The 21,067-nt window shown below is 43.5% G+C and overlaps 1 protein-coding gene across 5 annotated transcripts in view; it reads left to right on the top strand.

Annotated features, from left to right (window-relative positions):
• The window catches only part of SFMBT2 (Scm like with four mbt domains 2), a 105,050-nt gene that overhangs the window by 46,756 nt on the left and 37,227 nt on the right, over positions 1-21,067 (top strand). For 4 of the 5 annotated variants that reach the window (XM_030290286.4, XM_072918660.1, XM_002189313.7 and 1 more), the window contains exons 6-9: positions 1,409-1,655; positions 6,411-6,508; positions 18,263-18,364; positions 19,017-19,164. In XM_030290286.4, coding sequence (XP_030146146.4) covers positions 1,409-1,655; positions 6,411-6,508; positions 18,263-18,364; positions 19,017-19,164 — 595 coding nt within the window. The remainder of the gene's footprint in view (positions 1-1,408; positions 1,656-6,410; positions 6,509-18,262; positions 18,365-19,016; positions 19,165-21,067) is intronic. The other variant, XM_041721086.2, reaches the window with a different exon arrangement.

The following is a 21,067-nucleotide window of genomic DNA, read 5'->3' as shown; positions in this document are numbered from 1 at the left end:
GAAATAATATTTGAAGAGATTATACAGGTGCTTGCAGCTTGCACTGTAGAAAAGTAGCTTATTATGGCAAATATATTGTTCTGAGAAATATCTATTAATCATAAATTTGTTTAAAATTGTACATGTGATAACCTTTTTGTTAATTTTAATTGCTTTTTTTACTGTATTCTCATGCTCTTGTCTGCTTTTTTGGATTAAGAGAGATGTATGAAAATCAATTGCATCTCAAAATTTCAGTATTTTCAATATTCAGTAGGAAAAATAACTTTTTGAAAAATAAGGCTTTCTCCTTGTTTCGTAGCCAGTGTTAGAAAGAACCATCCTGGACTGACTCTTGATTTACAGAATTAATATTTTTAAAAGTAATGTGAGATGTTTATATGGTTTAATTAAGTAAATGTGGGACAAACACATAGGAAAAAAAAAAGTCTTTGTTTTTGATGTATTTTGATTTTGCTTAGCATCTCCTTTGGGGACCAATCCTTCCTAGTCTTGGGGTCGTTTTAATGCTGCTCTTAAAACCCCGGAACGGAGACATTGCATAAGAATTCAAACTTGTATTTAATAACAAATAAGAAATTTAACCATTATGTTAAAGCTTGAGAACACAGAGATGCTCACAGCCACAAAACAAAAACACTGAGCCCTAAAGGGGTTGTTCTGCAGAGCATCTCATGGTTTTTTAATGCCTGTGCTTGCAGCTGGAAAGTTACACACATGTGTAAATGGCTGTAAAATGAGGATCCCAGAAAATAACCATGTGGAAACAAATAACCTCAGTCACTGGGATTTCTTGGGCATGGTGGCTTGACCCAACAAATCCTGTGTGCCTTGGGCTTGGATCCAAACCTGCTGTGGGCTTTGAGCTCTGGAATAACCCCCACAGACTCCTGCATCCATGGCTGGGAGGGATAATTTGCTCTCCATGCCAGTAGGAATAAGATAAAGCTGGTCTTTGGTGACAGAGATCAGTACACAGAGTGAAGTTTCTGGGTCATGCACAAAATAGTCACATTTTAGGTAAATATTAGGGTCCAGTCCTGTGGTTGGTTCTTATCAGCTGCAATCGATGAGAATTTGTTTAAAACCCTTCAATACAACTGGGCTTTGAGTAGTTCAGGAGCATTCTAAATGGATGTGCCTTACAAGCTGTTCCACCTTTTATTATTCTTTTTTTTTGCTGTTGTTGTTGATGATGTCGGTTGAGAAATTAGCACAACTGTTGTTTTCTGTTTTACTTCTGAATTTGCACTTGGAAGACATTGGGTAAAATAGAAGAAGAACAGACTGTTTGCTGATCGCTTGGATGATGGTGTGAAAAACAAAAATAATCTTCTGCTGTCATCTGTTTCCTTGAGAAGTCTTCAAATAAAGTTTAAAATAAGGAGTTTTGCTTCTATTCAAACAGCCTCTGCGAGGAAAAAACCCTGTAGACCTCATTACAGTTGATTCCTTAATAGAGCTGCAGGATTCCCAGAATCCCTTTCAGTACTGGATAGTTAGTGTGGTTGAAAATGTTGGAGGAAGATTACGCCTTCGCTATGTGGGATTGGAGGAGACTGAATCCTATGACCAGTGGTTGTTTTACTTGGATTGCAGACTTCGACCAGTCGGTTGGTGTCAAGAGAATAAATACAGAATGGACCCACCTGCAGGTAAAGAACCTCCTTGAAATTTTGTCTCCCTTCGTGGATGTTCACTGATGTTTTGAGATATTTTGTTCTTTTCTAGCATTCACATTGCTTTGTCAGTAGTTTCTGGCTGTGGCACAGAAATTCGGATCAGAGTGGGTCAGGTGAACTGTATTGTTTATTAAATAAATTCAGTTGAAGTCTTTGCAAGTCTGTCAGACCGTATGAAACACCAGGAGATGACAACTTGGAGATGAAGCTCTTTAGGGTTGAGTTTAGTGCTCAAATCAGCTCGAATGGAAAGGGATTGGGACTGCAGTTAAGCCAGTCTGGGATCACAGCTTGATCCACCTTCTCCTGCGTAGGTTAACAACGTGTCCAGCTCTGTGCCTCATTTTCTCTGTGCTGTGGGTGTAAGTTTTTCCATGAGTATTAAGTTCCCCTCCTCTGGGAAGATGTTTCTGATGTGGCTTCTGTCCCTCACACCTAATGAGGAGAGTTGACCCCAACATGTTCAATTCTCGTGTTCACAAGTTTGTCTGGGTCTTGGGTCTTGAGTGCTTTTTGAAAGTGTGTGTTTTTCTTCACTGGTAGGTAGGAATCAATGTACCCCATCACTTCTAAATTAGATGTGAATGCTGGAGAGCATGAATATCACCCACTCTTATTTTACAGAGAAACAACTTTTTCATTGACCATCTGTGAACCCTCTTGGCCTGTGTAGGTTTGGTGATTATAGAAATGGCCCAGAGGAGATTTGTGCTTCCTCTTTGTTCATTCCATTTGCTTTCTACTCTTTCCTCCTTTTATCCAGTTGTACATTCTCCTTCTCCCATGGATTGGATTGGGGATTCCCTCCCCCCATCCCTTTCTTTTAATTTTTTTCAGTTGTCTTTCTCTAAACTAGTTACTGAACTCTTCATTTGCTGGAGTTGTTTACTTTTCTTCTCCCCTCTCCTTGATTTAACTTTTAAAAATTCTGTCTCTTGTTATTACCTGTTTTCATCTGATAGCTGTTTTATTTCTTTTCATTTCTCTGGCCATTCACTTTTTAGTCAACATTCTTATTAGTGGACTCAATGCCCAGATCTTTTTCCTGACTTATATTGACTTAAATAGGTCTTCATTACTTTACACCTCCTAAAGCTGAGCATTGTAGGAGATTGCTGAGAAAAAACCCTTCAGGTCTGCACTCTTTTGTTTTGCCCAAACCCTCTCCTGATCGCTGCTCCTGGGGTCTTCCATTAATCCCCTCTTCTGACCCAGCTGTCAGGCCCTGCAGTAGCCAGTCAGGAGTGGAAATCTGAGGAGTTTCTGGAGGGAGGAATGTTGGTTGTTCCACCCCTGGTCATTTGATGTCCACCTAACACGGAGTCACAGAATTGTCAAGGTTGGAAAAAACCTTTAAGATCTTCTCGCCCAACCATCCAATGTATTCATGAGGCACAATGAATTAATGAAGTGTATGAGATACTAACTGAGAGGAAGAAGACAGAAAAAAGCCCCTGGTGACTGGTCTTATGGGATCTACTTCAAATTAAAGCTCTGCAAAAGGAGTATTGGAGCAGTCAGGGAAGCAGCAGTGAGTTGTGAGGATGAGATGCTGGCAGCAAAGAGCTCTAAAGAAACTCAGAGATGAGACTATTAAACCACAAACTCAAAAAATAAGTTTCCTAAGGACCTGAGGCCTGGAGACTGTGCCAGGGGTACATCCCCATGTGACTTCTTTAGGGGAGAACATTTGGACTAGGAAGGTGTATGTTGTGTGAAAGACCTAGTGTAAACCACCTTACAAAGGAGAGATTCTGTGGGCCTTTTTTTTTATACATTAGGGATTAGATTCACCTGCCATGGTGCAGGCATCACAAGGCAGTTCTGCATGAAAATTTGTTTTTTCTTTATATTGGGTAGGGAAAAGAGGGTGCTAAGACACATATAACATAGGTAAGATGACATCTTTTTAAGCTTAATTTTTTCACTCATGGGGGTTGAAACCAATGAACACACGCCTGGTTGTCCTAAATTTTGAGCATCTGAAGCTAGTTAAGGCAACTCCTTGATTGGTAAAGGGTGCAGCCTTAGATTGTGTATCAAAGCTGTTATGTTATGATGCTGAGAATATGTAGCTGCTCCCAAATCAGGCTGTGTGTCCCCTTGCTATCAAATGAGGATGTTTTTATACATCACTTCTGCAGCTTGTGCTTTGCCTGCCCTCGACTTGGATGCTACATATCCACCCTGAGCTTTATGTCCCTCTTTGTCTGGGGTGTGACTTTTCCCTGTTGACCCAGGGAAAAGTCTTTCAGGATGCAGAGCATCTCAGATAGAGGAGATCCCATGGACCCAAACAATATTTTGGATGGAGGAGTCCCTTTCCTGAAGCCATCCATGTCCTAACACCCACTTAATGTGAAAGAGGGTCCTCTGGGGCTTGGAACTGGATGAATTTTAAGGTCCCTTCAAACCCAGACCATTCAGTGATTCTATAAAACATCATCCCAGCTGTCTTCTTCAAACAGACTCTGTGTATCTCACAGGCACATTTAACTGAAGCAAAGGGTTTATAGCTTATTTTTCCCTTCAGATGTACATCTGAGTCTGGAATAAGCCTCCTTGCTGGTGCAAATTGGCACAGGCTGCTTGACACAGAGCCACTGATGGCCTGAGCTCAGCTGTTTATGCAGGACAAGATCATCCCGTTTTATGCTACTTTCTATTTAAAGACAAATTGCAAGTCATTTTAATTGCTCACTACTTGTGAACCTTAATACAAATTGACACAGTACACTTTGTTCAATTACCTGGAGCCCTGGCACTTAAATAAAATGCTTTATGCTCTTTTAACCATGCAATTTAGTGTCCATACACTTGCCAGCATAAGCAAGATGCCAGTAATTAAATGTGCATGTGATACTCCTTGCTGGCCCTTGAAACCACTGGAGTTGCCTCTGTATCTTGAATTTTGTTGATAGTCCCCAGAGAAGTTGCTGTTTTCACTGATTTTGGCCAGAATTGCCCATAACTTGGCCAGAGTTGCCCAAAATGGCAATTTCATCTTTCCTGTGCTTCACTGGCATCACAATAGAAAATCAGGGTCTGTTTCCAGCAGGGAGGCATCAGGCACAGTTTTTGTGAACTCAGACTTGAAACAACAGGCTGCCTGCAGCATGGGGCAAAATCATGTTGTGTTAAGTATTTCCCTGTAAATTAAACCAAGAAAGGAAGAAACAAGGTGAGTTGTCCCCCTCCCTGCCCTTCATGCTGATCAGAATTCCTGCAAGCAAGGGAGACGTGGGGCAACAAAACTATAAAATAATGAACAATTAGATAAAGAGTGCACTTCTTAACACTTGTGCCCACTGCACATGCTGTAAACAAAGACTTGAAATCTATATTCCCCTTAATAACCAGACAGCTGAGGAATTAAAAACACTGCCCCTTCAAGTGTGTTTAAATTCATATGCATATCCTTGATGTCTGTTCTGAAGTAGTGAGATTTGATATAGTGGAAGTATAAATACATCCACTTCAGTGAGTGATTCTGCAAATCCTGTTTTGATAAGGTCTTAAATCTGTTGAGTTCAGAGCATAAAATTCTCTTGTACCATTAGTGCTAGGTGGAAACAGTGCTTGCCAATTCCTTTTTTTATTTTTTTTACACATATTTTTTATTCCCTCCTTCAGAATTGTAAGATCCAGCAGTAAATCTTCTGCTAGCTAGTAAATATATATGGTTATTAGATGTACAGGATTTAAATGCAAATTGGGCCAAATTGAACCTTGATGTGAATGTGGGAAGCCAGACTGGCCAAAGTAAAGCTCCACACTCTTCACTCTGTATTCAAGGTTTGAGATTATTACTGAGCAAATATTCATTTCCATTTTAATAATTGCTGCAATCTATCTACCTATCTTCTCTCTTTGAGGCCTTGATATGGATGTTCTGCAATAACTTGTTAGGTGCAAGATAACAATGTGTTTTCTAGGGCAGGAATAAATCCAATATAATGTTCCTCATCACAGTATTGTTTCCTACATTGTTCTCTTTGATGATTCATAGGCATTTCACTGCACTGAACCATAAAGGGCTTGTTAATATCATGATTTAATAATATTAAACCTGTGTAGAGAAACTTACTGGAAGCAATGTGAAGCTGCACAAAGATGTTGCCTAAAAGTATAATGATGAAAATTCATAAGTGTAAGTCCTTGCTCTGGTGTGGTGCTCTGGTTTGAGTGTGATACCAAAAACTGTGTCTGGGTAGAGATTCAGCTGAAATGTTTCTTCCCACAACCACCCCAACCCTGCAATTAAAAAAAACCCCAGCAAAATCCAAACATTTTCTGATGAACAGGTGCCTTAATAATGATAATTTTTGTTTTGTTCAAATATGACTAGTATTGCCTGAAGACTTAAGGCTCCTCAAACTAGGTAACATTAGGTATTTTGAGAAATTAAAATCAAAGGAGAGTTTTTTCACTATTTTCAAGTAATGAGATAATATGATTTCTGATTCCTTCGGCAGTGTTTGAAGGATGTGAATTTTTCTGGGTTTTACTCCAAGCTGCAAAACACAATCTTCCTCCAGTGTGCCCCTGCTAGGTGCTTTTGTGTTGAATTTATCCATGCTGCACAGCTTGGGATATAGACACTGTTCATTTCACTTGCTCTGTCCATTCATGTGACTTAAGAACTTTTGTCTTCCAAAAATCTTTGATCTCCAGTCACCTCTTGCTTTTGTTGTTCTTTTTTTCTTTTTGTTATTGTCATTCCTTTAGATATCTATTCTCTGAAGACTATAACTGAGTGGAAATGCGCTCTGGAAAAATCCCTAAATGATGCAGCAAATTTTCCTCTTCCAATGGAAGTGTTCAAGGTAAAAGATACTTTACTTGTAAAACCTGTGATGAATGAACATCATGCCATGTTTAGCAGCTCATGTTAAACTTGTTTTGGAAAGGCCTTTGCTATAATACATAACAATGGAAGGTCACAAGTTGGGTGTTTGTAACATCCAACATCCATAACCATCCAACCACAAGTTGGATGTTTGTATAAAACACTTTTTATGTGTGGACTTATTTTTTGGTCGGTGTTTTCTGGGGTCTGGGGGTGACCAGCAGAGATTTCTCCAGTTATTTTTCTGTTGGATCTGTGCAAAGACATCATACATAACTGAAATAGCAAGGCTGTGAATATAAAACTTGACACAAACTGGACAGATTTCTGTGAGTTTTGCAACAAAGTTTTCACCTGATCACAAGCCACAAGGTAGAGAAACCTCCTTCAGGGACCTGTAGGGGAAGTGAGATATGATTTTTTTCCAACATATTTTTTTAATTTTTTTTTTTTTTTTACTCTCACTCTGGTGCTTCAGCCCCAAGGCACTGCCTTTAATTTCCTGTGTAAATCTGCACTGCTGTTGACCATGGTGGCTCCAGATAATCCTGATTTACAGCTGTGCCTGCCTGGTTTGCAGCAGTTCCATGTTGGTTGGGGTGGGATGGGCAGTGAGAGGATGCTCAGGGAGGTGTGTGGGGCACTGCTGTGCCCCCAGACCATTCAGTGATTCTATGAAACAGCATCCCAGCGTGTCTCTGGTGTCACCTCTTCCTTGAGGACCTGGTGGAGTATGCTGGGGACCCTCTGTTTTCCTTCCCAGCCCTCCAGCAGCACTTCACTGGGATACTCCAGAACATCCCTGGAATTGGTGCAGTTCATGTGTGGACGTGGCACTCGGTGGTGGCCTTGGCAGTGCTGGGTTAATGGCTGGACTTTGATCTAAGAGGGCTTTTCTGACTGAAACAATTTTATGGTTCTGCAGCTGGAACAAGGCTCTTACCATGTCCCATTTTGGCTGCCACAAATCCCTGGTGCCACCTTCACCCTCCCTGCAGGGACGTGGCAGCAGCTTCCCCTGAGGAATCCAGGCTCCTCGCCCAGCCTGGATGCACTCAAATTAGCAACATTAATTTGGGGACACTTTGCTGATAGCCCAGGCTCATTGGCAGTGTGGCAGCTCTGCTGTGCTGGGAGAAAAGGGAAGATTGGTGTTGGCCTTGGGCGCAGATGTGGGATTGAGGAGCCCTGTGTTGGGATGGAAGTGGCGTGTGGAGAGTTCTGGGTCTCTGCCATTCATCTCAGCCAAGGCTCCCATCTGCCAGCTCTATTAAAAGTTTGCATTGGCAGCTTCAAGATCAAAAGTGCTTTGTGTGGGGCAGGGATTAAATCACAGAAGGGAATTTCTAATGTGTAAATTCTATTCCTGTCTGTGTGAAAGAGTGAAGAATGTTTCTGATGAGCCTCATGAAACATCCTTTTTTTTAAAAAAAAGCTTATAACTAACAGCTGTGTTGCTGGCTCTTCCCAGTGTGCCAGACTTATACCCACTTATTTTAATTATTACATGCAGGTCATAAATTTGAATTCAGCAAATCCCAGTTGCTGTGCTGTGTGCTTGGAGCTTGCAAAGATCTTCCTCTTAGAAGACAATGCAAAACCTTGGAGTGCTTGAATGGCCCAAGAGGAGAGTTACTTTGGGGCCAAATGTGGCAAAAATGTCAATGTTTAGGTCCATGGTTAGGTCAGTAGGACTTCTCTGTTTATCATAATGTGGAAGGTGAGCACAAGATGACCAGAATTCAGATTTTGGTGCTGTCTGAGCCCTGGTTCTGGTGCTGAGAAGGCAGGAGGCTGAATAAATTTTCTGTGTGTGGGCATCACTTTATTCTGCCCATTTGGGGTGAATCAACCCCATTTTGTACATATTAATTAAGGAGAAGACAAGATGCCATCTCTGCCTGTAAGCAAGTCTTCCTCTAGTAATGACTTAAGCATGGGTTAAGGCTTTAGGAAACTATCTGGGAGTAAACTCAACTGATCTTGCAAAGAAAGCCAAGGAATATGTGTGGGACCTTCAAGTAGAATCCCTGATCCCAGCAAAGAGTGTCATATCCAAAGATGTCTTTAATAACTTGCTTTTAATTTTAGTCTTTAAAATTTTATTTAAAAACCCAGCACAAAAGTAGTGTCTCTTCATAGTGCCTGGGGCTCCTTGCTGTTGTAGCTGTTGTGTGTTAGATGAGATAAAAAACACAAGGTTTGACAGCTGGCAGTTCTTAGAGATCTTCTGGAAAGCTGAAAATGTCTACTTTGGCAGACATGGTAGCTGCACACTGAGCAGTTACATTCTGCTTTTTCCACATTTCCCTGCAGAATTCCGAGGCTGAGCAGGGTGTAGGTGTGTGTTTGCTCTTCATGAGCACGTCCCCTGGGCTGGGTTATGACTTAAATCCGTGTTGTCCTTAAAGCTGTGCGTGGCCGAGGGCATTGTCACTGTGGTGCCACCAAGCTGTCCCCAGGAGGTGGCACTGGCAGAGCAGAGCCACGTTTGTAGGGTGAGCAGCAGCTGCTCTCAGGGGTCTGTCAGCCCATTGCTGCTGTCAGCAGTGATGCTCCTCAGCTTTGGTGCCACAGGCTTGGGTTCTGCCTGAGCACTCAGAAACCATGAGCCTTAATTATCAATGCTCACAAGCGTGGCAGAGCTGAGCCTGGCACGTGGTGGTCTTCAGCAGCAGCTCCAAAAACCCCTTGCAGAAACACAACCCTGGTCCCCTCTTGGCATCCGGGGAGAGGACACCAGACCACAGGAGCTGGTTGCAAAAATGAGGAGAGAAGGCTGCAGAAAGGATTTTCTTTTTTATTTTTTTTTCCCAATGCTGTTTTACACTTGGCCATATGTTGGAAGTGTTTGTAAAATGCTTTAGGATCCTTTGAGAAAGGAACATGATGTTTAACTGTCACAAAATGCTGCTATTATGCAGCTACTAAACATAGTGTTTTGCAAACTGCACATCCTGGAATAAATTTTCCTCCTCACAAAAGCTTTTTGCAATGCACCTGCTATTTTGTCGTTCCCTGCTTTTCAGAAAACATGTTGATCCTTGAAGAAAAATAAATACAGACAGGGTTTTCAAGGATGTTTGAATGGCTTAGGAGCACTAATCCCTCCAAAAGGCCACAACCCAAGGACATGTCTCCTTTGCTCTGATTTCAGGGTGCTGTTAGGATGCTCCCACACTTGATTTGGTCCTGGTCGTAAATGATGGCTTGGGCTTCGGGTGACACCTGATAAAATAGTCAGGGCTTGTGAATTAAGCTAGTCAGAATGTTACTGGGGCCTGATTTCAAGTTAAGTGGAACAATTTCAGTGTTTTGCTTCAGTGCTGTCGTTGCTGGTGCTCTCTAAGAGGGATGCATGCTCCAAACACAGCCCTAATACTACCAACCAGTGCATGTTTTAGAGTTACAACCCAGCAGCTTGTGTAAGTTGAATGGGTTTAGTTTCCTGGAGAGAGGCAGACACGAGATCCTGGATATCCTCTCTGACCTCCCATTCTGCTTTCTCCAATCTCCTGTGCCAGATCTGTGGGTCCCATGCAGATGTTGTGGATCTACACCTCAGACACCTCTGTTTGGGCAACTGAATCCTACCCAGGATTTGGGGTGCTCATCATCTTTCCATGGATTAGCATATCCTGTTCCCGATTCCTGTGAAATGAATCCTGTTGACTGGCTTGGATGGAGCTGTTACCAGCCACATCCCTAAACCAAATCCTGATAAACTGCTTGGAGAGCACCTAGAAGAGAGAGCTGTTAGGTATCTAAGACAGGTAGAAGTTCCTTTGGTCCCATTCCTCTAGCCTCCTCCTTTCCTGAAGCTGGTTTTTCCAGTTCTAAATCTTTCTAGGAAAAACCCCTCTATATTATGCCCAGCCCAGTGTTCCCCTGTTTATGATTTGAGCTTATGGATGTCTCCCTTTACCAGTTAATAGTGTTAATTAATACTAAAACTAATGACATGGAAAGAATCAGTTGGGACAGATCTCTCCTAAGGGGAAAGATGGAGGGAACATCCACCACCCAGGCAAGAGCTGCACCTGAAATTCAGGACAGAGTGATGCTTCTAGTTCTGCACTCACAAGCCTGAAGACAAATATTGAACAGGACTCCTTCCTACCAAAAAAAAAAAGTTTTTTTCCATTGGATGAGCTATACAATTTAGTAGTGAGAGTAAGAGCAGCTCGTTCTCCACGATGCTGATTTAAAAAAGGAAGACAACTTCTCTCAGAATTTAGTAATTCACCCACACATTGTGGGTGTTTCAGAGTGTTTTCTATACTGGAAGAGTTTAAATTAGAGAAACCCATAGGATCCTTTCAACTCGTAGACAATCCTGACCTGGCTACATGAGTAGCCTTGAAGTCCAACAGGGTTTTTGTGTCTTTATCCCCTCTCAGTGGATGGGCTCATGCTTGGAACGAGCATGGGGTTTGCTTGGAAGCCAAACCCCAGTCCCGAGCTCCTTCATGGCCCGATGGCTCGGCCGGCCCTGGTCCACACGCCGCGCTTCAGTAACCCGCGAGCTGCCGTGGTGTCTGCAGGCTGCCAGATTATTTCTGCTCCATCTGTTCTTCCCCATCCCTGGGCTCGCCAGCCCTTTTCCATGGCTGCTGTTTGCCTGGCTGGGAGAAATGCATGGCTTCCCAATGCCTCTGTTGTTCTGCTGCCTTTTGATCCACTCCTGCCTCAGCTCCGTTAAAACCATTTATCTTTGTAAGAACCAAGGGACACCACAGAGGGAGTGAGGATGTCTCTGGTAGCAGAAGGTGAGATGGAGCCTGGTGGTGCCTCTGTGAGCAGTGAACAGCTCTAACCCTTTCCAGCTCCCTCCTGACTCTGCAAGGCTGTGCAAGGGTTTGGGTTGGGAGAGCAATCCAAGGAGGTGGGTGAAGCCAAACCCTGCCTGAGGTGCCCCCAGGGTCTGTTTGGCAGCACCATATGAAAGTCAGGGTTGGGAGAGAAATGGCAGTTCAAGCCAAGCAGATGGGATGAGTGAGAACCAGGTCCCTCAGCTTTCCTCATCCCTCTGGCTTGTGTAGTTTTCTTCATTACCTGCTGGGGTCTCTCAGGATGGGAAGAGCCTGGTTTAGCTGAATCCTGCATCCACCCTTGGTGTGAGGGAGTTTTGGACATTCTGAGCTCCTGCCTTCCACATCCCTGGGCAGTCTTTTCCACTGAGAGGGGTTGTTGTGCACCTACAGCAGGATCTGCTCCCATGTACAGGGTGGTGATACCTAAAAGTCACCCATTTTAGGGCACTTTGCAAGGACATGTAGTGATAGGACTTGAAACTGAAAAAGGGAAGATTTAGGTCAGATATTAGCAAGAAGTTCTTTCCTGTGGGGTTGGTGAGGCCCTGGCACAGGTTGCCCAGAAGTTGTGGCTGCCCCATCCCTAGAAGTGTCCAAGGCCAGGTTGGATGGGGCTTGGAACAGCCTGGTCTTGTGGAAGGTGTCCCTGTTCATGGCATAGGCTCTGCAATGAGATGATCATTAATGTCTCTCCAACCCAAATCATTCCATGAGTCTACTGTTGTGTGATCTAAAGGTGAATTAATGTCCTCAAAGAAAGCAGAAGCAGCTGGGGTGTGTAGCTGTTTTCCAGGGTGGTTGCAGCTCACAATGTGTGTTGGATGGGCTCCTGATCCTCTCTGCTCTCACAAGTTCCTGTTGATTTCTCGGTAACGATTCCTGCCATGATGTTACCGCGGGCAGCCTCAGTCCCTCCTCGCGGTGTGTTGAGGGGGTGTGAGCAGAGACACTGCTGCCTTCACTCTGAGCACTCAGGTAGCTGTTCCCACCTGTGCCACCCTTTCTGTGTGACTTTACCCTCTGTGAAACGGGACGTGGGCGTGTAGCACAGCCGGGTCTCACCGGCGCTTGTGAAGCGCTGTGGCTTTGAGATGCTAAAAAACCCAAACCAAACACACCAAAAAAACCCCAAGTGGATGAGTATCCATCTCTTTTACCTCTGCCCATGCTTGCAGTGGCCAGGCAGAGCCAAGCAGGCGCTGTGTGGGAGGGGATTTTGCCCTAATGCCATCTGCAGCGGCCCGAGCCATACGGAGAAGGTGTGCTTGGATTTCGACCGGCTACTCTGCAATGTTGCTGTTTCTATGGTAACTATTTTTTATTCAACAAGAGAAGCTTAAAATCCGTGGGGCTAAATCCAATCCTCGGCAGAAGCATCTGCAGTTTTTCAAGGGGTTCTTCAGTAGGTGCAGTTTGTAGCTGGCTCTGGTTGCTGCAGGGTTGTGGTGTCTCCAAAACCTCCCTCCCAGCGCCCTTTCCTCCTCATCCCACCCCACGTCTCTACATTTTGGTCTTTCTCTGATGGCTCTTGTCACAACAAGGGGTCAGTCTGCACGTGTTGTGTCTTACAGGGATTTCTGTCTCCCTGCAGAGAGTGCACCTTCAGGGAAAATTGCTCCGTGTTTAGCAAAGGAAGTTGGTGAATCACAAACAAGAATGATTCATCTGAAAATGATGCACAGGGTTGCATTGGGTAGCGTTTCTTTCTTTATTTCTCCCCCCCCTTTTTTTTTTTTTTTTACCTCAATTAAAAAAACAAATACCAGATTCCTGTGGAGGCAGTTTAACCACTGCTATTGCTGAGTTTGTGACTCGTTCCCACACGTGAGCTTTGTGATTAAAATTAGGCTTTTAGAAACAGACAGTTTCTTGGAGAAATTAGAGAGGGGAAGTGATTCCTTCGAAAATAAAAACCAAATCAACTAGTATGTTCCCAGTTATACCAGATGGGACCTGCTCCTCTGTGTCCTTTATTAGGGTAAACCAGGAGAGATGGGACTGAAAGCAAGAGTATTTCACACTGCTGCAGTTAAAGGAGGCTCAGGTCAATAATTTGTTAAGTGGTCAGTGTTTCTAATCAGCCTCTCAACCTTGCAGCTTTTCAGCATTCAAACTTAGTTCTGAATTTTGCATGAAGTTGCAGTTTTGTAATTTGTGTGCATCTGACTGTCATGGACAAAAAGAGCCCTGACTTTCAAGAATATTTGAAAATTAGCCTGAAATTTGAAAATTAGATGCAAGTGAGAGCCTTTTGCTCTTTTCTATACACTGCACTGTGTAAGCTGCTGCATTTAAAATTATATTACTCCAGTGGTCTTGAGCAGAATGGACATTTCACAGTCTGAAAGAGATGCCGTTCCTTGGGTTTGGGGACACAGATAGAGAACCAGCCCAGAGTGCAGCTTCCCTGAGTATCACAGACAAAAGCAGCTTAGCCAGGTCCCCCTGCTCTATCAGCTTTACCCAGTGCACTGTAAAATTACCTGAGCTCCACTCTTGTGACATGGACGAAATTGAGTTTATTTACACCCAAATGGCATTTTTTAGCAGAAATTGCATTTGTTGACCTGGTATTCAGCTACCAGGTTGGGCAAATGGCAGTGATGATGCTGAAATTTCTGAGTCCATCACCTAAAACTAATACTTCCTGACTTAATTATCAGGACTTAAGCATGTCACCCACACAGGTACCTCCCTAAGGCTTACTCACATCCTTATGAGTATCAGTGCTTTTCTAAATCTACTTGTGGATCTCCTTTGGAGTGACATTTAGGCTGCCATGTCATCTGCCATTTCTGAAATCCACACTGCTGGTGGCTTGTTAGCTGTGAGGGAGAAAATTATGTGGCTATCTCAGACCCTAAAGAAAGAAGGGAATTTGGGAAGGGAATTAATTCCCCAATCTGAGAATTTGGAGCCTGTTTCTGCTCCCAGCACTGTGGCTGACTTGTTAGTTGACCCCCAGATGTTGCAGTTCCCAGCCCCGAGTGTGATGCTGGATGCAGTGAGCTGTTACAAAGCCCATCAGTAATTTTTGCAGAATAATTACAGAAACTTAAGATGGAAATCACGGTGCAGATACGTATCAAAGCAGGGCTGTCTTTCAGGTGGCCTAGAGGGTCACAGCCTGTGCATTTGCAAATGCACCCCCTGCTCTAAAGCTGTGAGCGTGGGGCTGAGTTTAATTGCTTTTTTGGGATTATAGTGAGAACTGTGACAGCTCTGGCTGTTGCCAGTGGGTTTGGAGTGTGAGTGACAGACATTCATTGAGGGCTTTTGCAGTGCTCCACTCATTACCCGTGAGCTGTAATCCATCATGTTAGGGACTGTGACCCTTGGTTGAGCATCTGTGGTGCCCGTGCCACGTTAATTTGTTGAATGTTTTGTGGCATGATTTTTCACTTGGCTCTAAGGGACTCTCCTGAATCCTTGTTGATTGTCAGTCCAGGTCACTTGTCTGCCCCTCAGCAGCCAGAGGGTGTTTCCATTGCCCTCTCAGGGCTTGTGAACCCCAGGACAGGCGATCCACTGGTATTAATTACAGAATCACAGGATCATTGCCTCTTTTAGTTTGGAAAACACCTCCAAGATCAAGTCCAGTCATTAATCCAACACTGCCAAGCCCACCACTAAACCATATCCCCAGATGCCACACCTATACAACTTTTAAATCCCTCCAGGCATGGTGACTCCAACTCTTCCTGGGTAGCCTGTGCCAATGCTTGGCAGCCCATTCAGTGTAGAAATTTTTCCTAATATCCAGAGCAAACTTCTGTGTGGTCAGCGAGGCTGCTCCTGGGAAGCACTGACTGCCAGCAGGAGTAAAGGCCCACCGTGCTTGAGGCTTTAAAATGCTCCAGCTGGTCAAAACTATTCTGCCTGTTGATCTCCATTTCAAAGGAAATTGAGTCACTTGGAGAAGTTGCTAGAAAATAATGGCTGCTGACATCCTCGCTGTGTGAAATAGCAGCAAAGGGTCGAATTCTGCCACCCATTATCATGTCAGGCATTTCTTTTGTTCAGCTGCAGAGGCTGCCGGGGACCAGGAGAAAGTCTCACCCCTCCAGTCCTCTCCTTGTAGCTGCTTTTATTAAACAGGCGTCGTTCCTGTCAATGTGAATAAAGGGAAGAGAGAGCAGTTCATTATCCAGTGTATCACTTTGAGTCTAATACTAATTAAAAGCTTTGCCATCACTTCTCTGGAACCTATTCTTAGAAATTATGTAAATTAATTGGAGTTTTGAAGAGGAGCATATGCCAAATCCTAAGTAATTCCCTGCTGGCTGAGGCAGCTCCAGCGCTGGAACCAGAGAATGGCATCAGGAATCTTTCTTCTTTCCTTTTGTGGCTGCAAAAATAGAAAGCTGCTTTGGTAAATTCTGATGATTCTCTTTAGCCAGTGTATGAGACAGATCAAATATCCAGACCCTGACCATTTTCCAGAGAGGTGCAACACAAAGGCTTTTTCTCCATGAAAGCTTTTCCATCTGAAAAATGACATTTAACACAGACAGAGTTTTTACTTCCATGGAATTTCTCCAAAGAAATGCATGTTTTTGCTTCAAAGAGGATTTTGACCCTCAAAAGGGAGACATACTTGAGATCCTGTGAACTCCCCTTGTGAGTTCAATCTTGCTGCTAATTTAATGGGGAAAATATTTACTTGCTATGCTGAAAGACAAGGGAATATGCTCCCAAGGTACACAGTGCTTTTGAAGTAAAATACTTTTAAATATTATTAGTGCTTTTTTTCACCCTGATTATTTTTCCCCTTTGAAAAAAAGCCAAAACAAATAAAAGGAGAAACACCAAAGAAAATGGTTCAGATATAATGAGAAGCAGTGTGGTTTGGTGTCAGTATATTTTGGTCTCAATCAACAAATCACTTTAAATAAAAGTTGATTAAACTACTTGCGTGTTTAAAGATAAACATGATTAAGTACTTTGGTGGATCTTGGCTTATTACACATTGAGGCTGGATCTGAGCGTGAGGTGAATCACGGAACATTTGTGGGGAGATGCTGATTCCAGATGCACGTTCTGCAAAGTTTTCTTTTCTTTACAACCTCGCCCTGAGGATTAAGAGAATCGGAGTGTGGATTCTCAGGCAGGAGGAGGCAGCCCTCCAGCCCAAAAGCTATTTTTCCTTCAGGGGTTTAAAGTTCAGTGCGGGTGAGATTGGAGTTTTGCAGCCATCATCTTTCCCCTCTGAAGCCTTTTTAGTATTAAAGATGACAATTTTCCATGGGACCTTAAAGCTCATCTCCTTCCACTCCCCTGCCACAGGCAGGGACACCTTCCACTATCCCAAGTTACTGTCCTTGCACACTTCTAGGGATGGCCATCCACAACTTCTCAGGGAAACGTCGTAGTGACTTAGTTCCCTCACAATAAAGAATTTGTTCTAATATCTTTTTCAGCTCTTTTCAGTTTAAACCCATTCTCCCTCATCCTATTATTGCATGCCCTTATGAAAAGGATGCTCAAACTCCTGGATGTCTGCTCCATCCTTAGCCATTAGTTCCTTGGGCTCTGGGCCATTATTCTTAAATATTCCTCAGTTTCCTCATCAGTATTTTCTTCTGCTTTGAGACAAAATTCGTTACAGTTCCGTTGGTGTTTTGTTCTGCTTTTTGGTTCTCACCGAGAAGGGCTCTGTAACACTGCAGGTTGGTAAGATGAAAACAACCATTCATTTAGCTGTGGTTGGAGCTTGTAAAAATTCTTATCTCCAGCAGCAGTTGGAATGCAAGAGCCCAAAATAGAAGTTGTTAAGCCCTTACAAGTGCAGACAGTTCTTGGGAGAAGAAAGCACAATGGAACACAACTTTGGATCAATAGAAAATCATTTTAGAGCAAGAATACCACATGTAGCAATGAATGTAGATGGGATTGTTGTTGCTAACCACTTATTAGATAGCAAGCTTTCTGCATGTGTTTTGGAGTAGTTTGTGAGTGTGTGCTAAATACAGCATCATCTCTCTTTATGCTTGTGTTGGCTAACGCACCACTGGTTTAGAAATACTGTGGGACATTTTCATTGAATGAACACAAAATGCAGTCATTACCCTGGAATTAGGGTGGCAGCTTGTGTGATTGTTAGATAGGGGTCACAAGGGATGGAGTAATTGGGTTTTAAACTAAACTGGTGGCAAACCAGGGAGTTGAATCTGGGTTGCTTCTGAATTTCAGGACTGCATTCTGCACCCCCAGAGCTGCTGTGGGGAACCCTCTGCCTGTGGATGCAGCCAGGTTTTATCTCAGGTGGAAGTGTTATCTTGGGGGTGTGCTTGAACACAGCTGCCTGTGTTCCCACCATCATGTTCTCTGGTTGCCCACATTTTGGGTCTGAGTTCACTGTCCATTTCCAGTCTTCTGGCTGAAAAAAAAAAAAACCAAAAACTTTCCATCTTGCCATCTTGGAGACCATTCCAGTGCTTGTTTCAGTGCTCTGCAGGTGCTGGACATCCATCAGGGTAAATCAGGGCCATGCTGAGCTGTTTGCATCCAACTTGTGCATTGCCCTGGGGGCCTTCAGTTTGAGTCTTGGCACTTTTGGACTCTCAGTTGCTCCCTGAGGGTGGTGGCTGTCAGAGGTGGAGAGGCTCTGCCCACGGGAGATTTTCAAGCAGCAGTTTCTCAGCCAAGTTCTCCTTTTGGTGAGCACAATCTCCTTGTGGACCACATTCTGGTTGGATACTGAGATGGACATACCCTGTGCTTTAGGTATGATGGGCTTGGTGCTGTGGATGTGTCCTCTAGGACTGAGGTTGTCTCCTCTCTTTCTGTGGCTGGGTTGGCATGAAAAGAACATAGGACCAGCTAAGTTGACAAAACCCACACATGGGTGTCTTTCAGATAGATTTTCAGATGTGTTGGCTGCTTCTTGATGTCACCACGTGTTCCTCTTCCCACAGGACCACGCTGATTTGAGAAACCACTTCTTCACTGTGGGGATGAAGCTGGAGGCAGTGAATATGAGGGAGCCATTTCATATCTGTCCTGCATCAGTGACCAAGGTGAGTGCTCAGAAAGGAGGGATGGAAAGAGCCTGTCTGGAAACCCTTCCTGATTTTCACTACATTTAGGAAAAAAAAACAAGAATGGTACTTAAGTAGCCGGAAAACACATTAAGAAACAGATTTAAAATCCATGGATATTCCTAATTCATTTATTCTTTCCCACATACATTACCAGCTGATTCCATGCACTTAAAACCAATGGGGATGAGCACATAAATCTACCATTTGCATGCAAAAAAAAAAAAAAGGATCCCACTTTTGTCTTTGTCTCCCCTCCATCCATATGTATTTTCCCTGCACGTATAAGAAACATTTGGAAATAGAACAGCTGAATGGAGGTGGTAACTGGATATTTAATCCACACACTCAAATGTGAGTGGGAGGAAGGCTCGGGGGTCTTCAGGATCATCTCCAGTCACTGCTCAGCTGTAGGACCCTGAACCTCAGAACTTTCCATTGTTTCTGTTCACCCATCTCTAAAACTCAAGCTTTGATCTCTTAGGTAGAAACATTTTGATGCAAAGGTTTAGGTGAGAGCAAATTATTTTCAGTAGTTTGATCCCCAGCTTTGGCTGTTTCAGCTTTCCACGTTGCCTAGTGTTGCAGCAAATCTAACCCCTGATTTTGGTCTCTTCTTTTTCACCCTTAGGTTTTTAACAGTCATTATTTACAAGTGACCATTGATGACTTGAGACCTGAGCCCAGCAAAATCTCGATGCTTTGCCATGCAGATTCCTTGGGGATCTTGCCAATACAGTGGTGCCTTAAAAACGGAGTCAATCTCACACCTCCCAAGGGTTTGTATTCCTTCTCAGTGATTTTTGGGTTTACTCTGAAGGACATTTGCTTGTTATTATTGCCTTTAAAATTCTGTTTGTTGTTGTAGAGCATCAGCTGAAGTATATCAAGCCAGAGTAGTTTTCTGGAGTGATTTGGGCTGTTCTAGCTCCTACCAGCCCATGAATAGCTCAGCAAATGTTTCGTGCTGGTGGATTGATGTCCCTGTGCTTTGAAGTCTGATTAAGGCTTGTGAAATCCTCGTGAATTCCTGTGGGATGAATCCTAGCAGTTCTTTGTGTGTGTAGAGAGCAAAAGGAGCATTAAAAGTCCAATCACTGCAGAGGCAAACCCTGTTTCATCCACTTCGGTACAATAGCGAGGCCGGGCAAAGCTCCTAAATCTGAATGTCTGAGCTAAAAACAGCTGCCTGCCCAGGAGTGTGGAGGGATTTCCTTGGCTGTCTCAACAAATCCCAGGGCACACTGCAAGCAGTGTTCAGGTCAGAGCCAGGAGAAGCAGCCTCCAGCCCTGCTATTCCTCAGCTTTGTAGCAGTGCAGTTAATTACTCCCAACTTCAGACAACCACCTGCGGTGCCCTACCAATATTTCTTTGCTTGCAAAATGGGTTGGTTCCCTGGAATTTCAGGTTTTTGAAGCTGGCTGGGTTGTTGGTCTGTTGCCAAAAATCAATGTTGCTTGGGAGTAAGAAATGCCTCAAAAAAAAAAAAAAAAAAAATCAAGTTAAGTTTTGTGTATGAACTTTTGCCTTCATTTTGGAAAAAGCATGATGCTGCCAAACCCAGGGAAGGGAAGGGCTATTCCCTGCCAGATTCAAAATCTTCTTATGTATATCCAGAGTGCTTCTTCAGCACATGTAATTTGAAATTCCCACCAAAGTCCTGGAGCCCTGTGCCTGCAGCTGCATGTGGTGCATCCATAATTGCTCTGCTACTTCTGCTGAAATAAATCTGCTGTCTGGGGCTTTGGCTCTCTCCTGCTGAAACCCAGGTGTAATGATAATGTCTGTGTAAGCACTCACTGATACTGGCCAGAAAATTTGCTAGAACTCAAAGTAAATGGAATATTTTGGGGTTTTTTCCACCCAAGTTCACATGCAGCTTGCCCAGGCAGGATAACTAACTGAAAGAGACCATAGGCTTAAAAATTTCCAATCCATGCTGACACAAAGCCTGTCTGAGATGTTGGTTTATGGGTCAAGTGTGAATAGCGAGCTCTATATTAGATGCCAACATTTTCAGACATATCTGAAGCATCTGTCATGTGAATATTTTCCAACTTGGCCAGGTCTAGTGGGAGGTGTCCCTGCCTATGGCAGAGGGGTGGAACTGGGTCACTTCCAGGCCCCTTCCAGCCCAAACCATTCTGTGGTTCTGTGATCTCGTGTGACACCTGGTTGCTGGGATCCACCTGGGCACCTGAGGAAGGGCAGAAAGTCTCTGGTGAAAATCAAATTGGCATTCTGCTCTGAGATCAGAAATCCTGGGGGGAAGCTATTAAAAAGGCATAAAGCCAGTGGCAGATAGATGCATTTTATGTGTTGCTGTGTTTTTTATACTGTGTATAAGGGCTGTGTGTCCAAACTGAATTTTAGCACCTTAAAACCTTTTCTATGGGCAGACACGTTGAGTTACTAAAATGTAATCATATACTAGAATGAGTTATTTGAAAATAAACACAAACTAAATACAACAAAAACCCATAAATCACCAAAAAATAAAGCAGATGGAAAGTGAAAAGCATCCAAACCCCTGGTTAATTTAGGCTTGACAAGGGGGTTTTCTGATGTCAAAATCAACTGACTTTTTTTGGTCAGAACAATATGCCAGGTTGAGTTATTGGAATTTGGAGTCCTTTATTTGTCTGATATCCATTGTCTTTCCTTTTTGCTTATCAGGGCTT

This window comes from Taeniopygia guttata, chromosome 1A, assembly GCF_048771995.1.
Source record: "Taeniopygia guttata chromosome 1A, bTaeGut7.mat, whole genome shotgun sequence".
Taxonomy (NCBI): domain Eukaryota; kingdom Metazoa; phylum Chordata; class Aves; order Passeriformes; family Estrildidae; genus Taeniopygia; species Taeniopygia guttata.
Note: the sequence above shows the minus strand (reverse complement) of the source record. Positions and strands in the feature narration are given on the sequence as shown.